The 4,762-nt window shown below is 34.3% G+C and overlaps 1 protein-coding gene across 1 annotated transcript in view; it reads right to left on the bottom strand.

Annotated features, from left to right (window-relative positions):
• Window positions 1-130: 130 nt before the first annotated feature.
• Window positions 131-4,762, bottom strand: part of LOC117103077 (LIM homeobox transcription factor 1-beta-like) — a 34,444-nt gene continuing 29,812 nt past the window's right edge. The window contains exons 4-8 of the mRNA XM_033243572.1: window positions 3,054-3,271; window positions 2,358-2,485; window positions 2,040-2,117; window positions 1,596-1,698; window positions 131-1,159 (exon numbers count right to left, since the gene is read on the bottom strand). Coding sequence (XP_033099463.1) covers window positions 783-1,159; window positions 1,596-1,698; window positions 2,040-2,117; window positions 2,358-2,485; window positions 3,054-3,271 — 904 coding nt within the window. The 3' untranslated portion in view covers window positions 131-782. The remainder of the gene's footprint in view (window positions 1,160-1,595; window positions 1,699-2,039; window positions 2,118-2,357; window positions 2,486-3,053; window positions 3,272-4,762) is intronic.

Here is a 4,762-nt window from a genome sequence, read left to right as displayed (position 1 = left end):
CAAAATTTATTTTCAGAGTTAGCGAGTACTTTCGACTATAAGTCTTTATCAAGCTATATATACGAGCCGTATTTCTCATAAATTTTAAGCACTGCATTGATCACCAGAATTCCATCGACATGTGTTTCTTAGAACATTAATGAATACACATTTAGATCTCTTCATTAATACTTTTATTAAATAATTGCGTATTTAATTGAATACAAAAGGGTTATACTGTATTAGCCTAGCGCTATTTAAATGAACTTGGCCTTATTTATATCGTAATGGAAAAATGGAAAACACTTTCACTTATTCGCAATTGGTTTATTTAGTACCTGCAACACTGTAGACATTTGTATTCTCTTCTTAGTGCGGCTTCCTATTCCACTCATCTTAAGTTTCGGGCCCAATAACCCACTCTCCACCGAATTCTTTTATACACCCCAAATTTGTTTCCTCCAATTCAAATTGATCAAAGGCGACCGTTTAATGACAAATTTGAAAGGAAAATTATTATGTTATCGATTTCAACTTTAATGCCATTCAGTGTGATGTAACAGTCAAGTAAAGCCAAAGAAAGTCAACAGGATGCAAACATTAAATGCCACGAACTCTTTTCGCCAAATTGACATATTTTGAATAGCCAATAACGTCATGTCTCTTAACTTGATGGTCAATGCTCTCCTTCTTCAATTGCCCTTCCCATCTTTGGTAGTACGGTTTTGAAGTTGTGTATCGCTTGTGCCAAATGTGAAATAGGAGAGAGGACAACAATCGCAATTGTATGAACAGTTTGGTGATTATTCTACAGCGTTAAAATATGAATCCTGCATGGAATACAACTTGTCTATAGGATTGCTAATGTTTGTATGACCCTGACTGCCATCATTACTGGGAACTTGTGCACGATTGGTCATCAAATCTTCGTCGAGAGAGCCCTCTATCGGTGAATGCATCTCCTGTTGAAACATTTCATGTTCAGGGTGTGCAGCATACATTCCTTGGTGCATGTTGTTACCAGGGTGATGTGCAATCGGAGAATCTTGAAACTGGCTAATCATTGCGTTTTGTGTAAATCCCGCCAAGTCAGACTGTAACATTGGATATTTTGATTGAAGTAACTCGTCGAAACCGAAATCGTCATCGTCACTTTTAAGTTCGTCAGGTGAATATCCGTCTGGGTAATAAATGAATATATAACGGAATGAATATACAGTATTGAATTATTGTATTGATACCTTTACTGAAATATACACGTTAAGCTATTATCTGTTCATTTTCATCTGGGCGGATGCAGGATTTGGTGGTGTGAGGCGGTGCGTGAGAGGCCACACCACCTCAGCCCCACCATAGTTGGGGATGAGGTGCGAACATTCTGAGAGAATATGGACGCTGGTACTCAGAAATTATACTGTCATACCTTAAAAATCTTACCGTCTGAAATCGATTTCATTCACACAGTGTTGACTTGACTAAAACTAGTGTTGACTTATGAACGCAGTGTAGCACACTGTACTGTTCACACGGAGTGTTCCTACTGTCAACACACTCATATTGTCCCCGAATAATGTCTTTGGCAACTATTTTAGGCCTATAATATAGATTATAATTACCTTCATCTTTATCTTTTAATGGTCTTCTGTTCTGATTTCTTGAATTTCTCCTTTGACCATTACCGTCTGTATCACTTAGGTTTCTCCGGGCTAGTTTCTTCATCTAAATCGAACAAAAAATACAATCCAATATTAAGTCTTAAAAAAAATAATTAATTCGTAGTCGAATCAACTGGCGGCAGGACATTTTCCCTAATTATAGACGTATAATAATAATTATGAGATACACAATTGTGTATAGTTAAATGTATTTCGAAGAGAATCATATTTTGTCCAATTTATTTATATTATATTTTATTTTATAAATGTGAACATTTCCACTTATTACTTAAGCTTACCAACCTAATGATTTAATTTTATTACGTCAACGTCGCCATTTGTGTAATTTATTTCAACGTTTGCCTTAACCATAAATATAGGCCTACCTTTCATTTGCCTACTCACCTTAGCTCGTTGATTTTGAAACCAAACTTGTACGACCCTAACACTTAAACCTGTTTCTCCAGCGAGAGATTCCCGTACCTATAAATAATTTAACAAAAATATACAATGCAAAATATAAGAAAATATATAGATTTTGTAAATTTTAAAGTTACTTGTTTCTCCAGCGAGAGATAATTTAACAAAAATGTACAATGCAAAATAGAAAATATATAGCCTAGATTTGTAAATTTTGAAGTTAAATTGATAAAATATATAATTTCATATATTAACAAAGATACAAAATAGTATTCAAATTGCAATATTTGATGTTTGACCCACCTTCCGACATGGCTTCTGTGAAATATCGAAGGACGCCCTCAAAGCTCTTCGTTGTTGCGTTGTGAGAATGCTTCTTGGTCTCTTTGGTATCCCCCGTCTGTCCGTATGACCATTTTCACTCACTCCATCTGTTTGGAAAAAAAGAACGAATTACCAGTAATGTACAGTTAGCATATTGTTGCATTATGGGATAGGGCAATCAATCATTTTAAACTTACGTCCTTCGTGCTCTATTCTAAACTTCCGTCTTTCCATCCCGCTCATCGATCATCTCGTCACTTAACCGCTTTGACGATAGGCCTTGCTATCGTGTTTGCTTCAATATCTTGAATCTTTTAAATTGTATTTATTTTATTTTATTTTACAGTATTTATATATTAAGAATCAAGTTTAATAATAATATCGATTTTAAAGAAAATAAATAAAATAATGAATCTGTTCTAACAAACATGCAGTTTGGTCTATAGGCCTATTAAATTTTTAATGACCTGTAATTATTGTGTAGGTGTATTTGAAATTTAGGTTGAATGTATTTCTATGTTAATTTACTAAAATTTTCATTTAACATTGGGAAGTTTTGTGATTGTTTAAAAGAAGTTTTTTAATTAAAAATACTACCGGTATATTAAATTTCAAAAGATATTTTTTTTTTTCAAATTCACACTGTTCTTGATCTATATAGTCATACTTACTTACCAGGAGAATTGACTTGGGTTAAAACACACTGCTTTTCAAAATCCAGTTTGCAAAACAATTGATTGTCTTTAATGACGAACTCGTCGCCTTTTTTCAACTGAGCATCGCAGATAACGCAAGTAAAACACCGCAAGTGGTAGACATACGACAGCGCCCTCATCACTAGCTCATGTGATGGAATTGATTGTGTACATGCGTTGCACTTTGTTCCAAAAAGCCTAAAATGAAAAAAAAAATCGAATACAGTATGAGTGATAATAGAAGAATGAAGTGGCAATTTTTGTTCATTTTTTTGTATATCTACAAAAGAGCTTGCAATTGATAATTAGAACAAAACAATTCTCACCAATTACAGACACATTAATATATCATCGTCCGTTTTTTAGCACAGATCCAATATGGTAGACAATTTCAGGATTAGTTTTGTAGTAAAAAATGCATTTGATTCCCAGTAAAATTCAGTGCTTTAATGTTTGAGTGTTAAAAGTGTTTTCCAGTTAAACAGTTGGCTTACAAAAAGGAAATAACAATTGAAATTAACAATGATGTTATACAGTATTGCTATATAAGGATAATACATTATAATTGCTATAATAATAAATATTTTTGATTTAAAATTCGCTTTCGTGTTTAGTCATCCATAAAAAAAGATAAATATAAAATTAGCCATGTTGACGCAAATTGCCGGCAAACGCTAATAGGACGTCACATGTTGCGTCATTTTTGCGTGAACTCGTCTAAATAACCATAAGTGTCAACCAAGTCTAAACACGACTACACGTACGAAAGTATAATACATACTCCAAGTATTGAAATACACGCCATCGTGTTGGGATTCAATATTTCGACATTAATTATGTCATCATCAGGAATGTACGTCTATGAAAATTTATTGCCAATTACAAGATTAAGAGTTCTCTGAAGTTGCAGCTACGCACATTGTATCATAGAAAATCGTAGGATGGCGAGATCTGAATTTCAAGCCACACTCAATCATAAAGTCAGATACCTTGTAAGTCATTTAAACATAATATAGATTTCTCCTTCATCGATTAATGTAGACCATGCAATGTAAATACATTACGTAATTATTTAAGCGCCTATTAGTAGTGTCTTGCGACAAATGTAATTTAATAACCACTGTAAACCTACAGTAACTTATTTATTCATTAACGTGATTAATATATTAGAGCTACAGGTTATTGTATTTGTAGTTAATAAGACTGTGGCTATTCAAGATGGCAACAGGTAGAATAAGAAAGCGGAGATTTCCTATGGGAAGTGAACGTGTTTGAGTTTTCATTATATTTTTTCATTATTAAGTCGCTCTTCTCTCTGCATCGATCAATTGTAAACGCCGAATTTCACGAGAATCCTTTGTTCGGCTGGCACGAGGGTGAAGCGATATGTTCTCGCCACGTGCGTTCGATGAACAAGTAACGCGACACACGCGTCAGTACAATGGTCTTTTCAGCCCACCAACATAGGCGATACTCATACAACGTATTATTATCCCTAGTACATCATCTACAGATACAAAATGAACGACGCTGCGTGTTGACAAAACACAGATAAAACTCTCAGCAACGTCACTGGGTCTACATCCCGACAGAATCGGGGCAATTAAATGCCGAATATAAACAATTGGCGAAACTCTGTTTCAATCTAATTATCCTCTGGCTCAAGTCTGTAGAGTCAGGATATGGGGC

The sequence above is a fragment of the Anneissia japonica genome, unplaced genomic scaffold, assembly GCF_011630105.1.
Source record: "Anneissia japonica isolate Jap-2015-1 unplaced genomic scaffold, ASM1163010v1 scaffold284975_len822289_cov185, whole genome shotgun sequence".
Taxonomy (NCBI): Eukaryota; Metazoa; Echinodermata; class Crinoidea; order Comatulida; family Comatulidae; genus Anneissia; species Anneissia japonica.
Note: the sequence above shows the minus strand (reverse complement) of the source record. Positions and strands in the feature narration are given on the sequence as shown.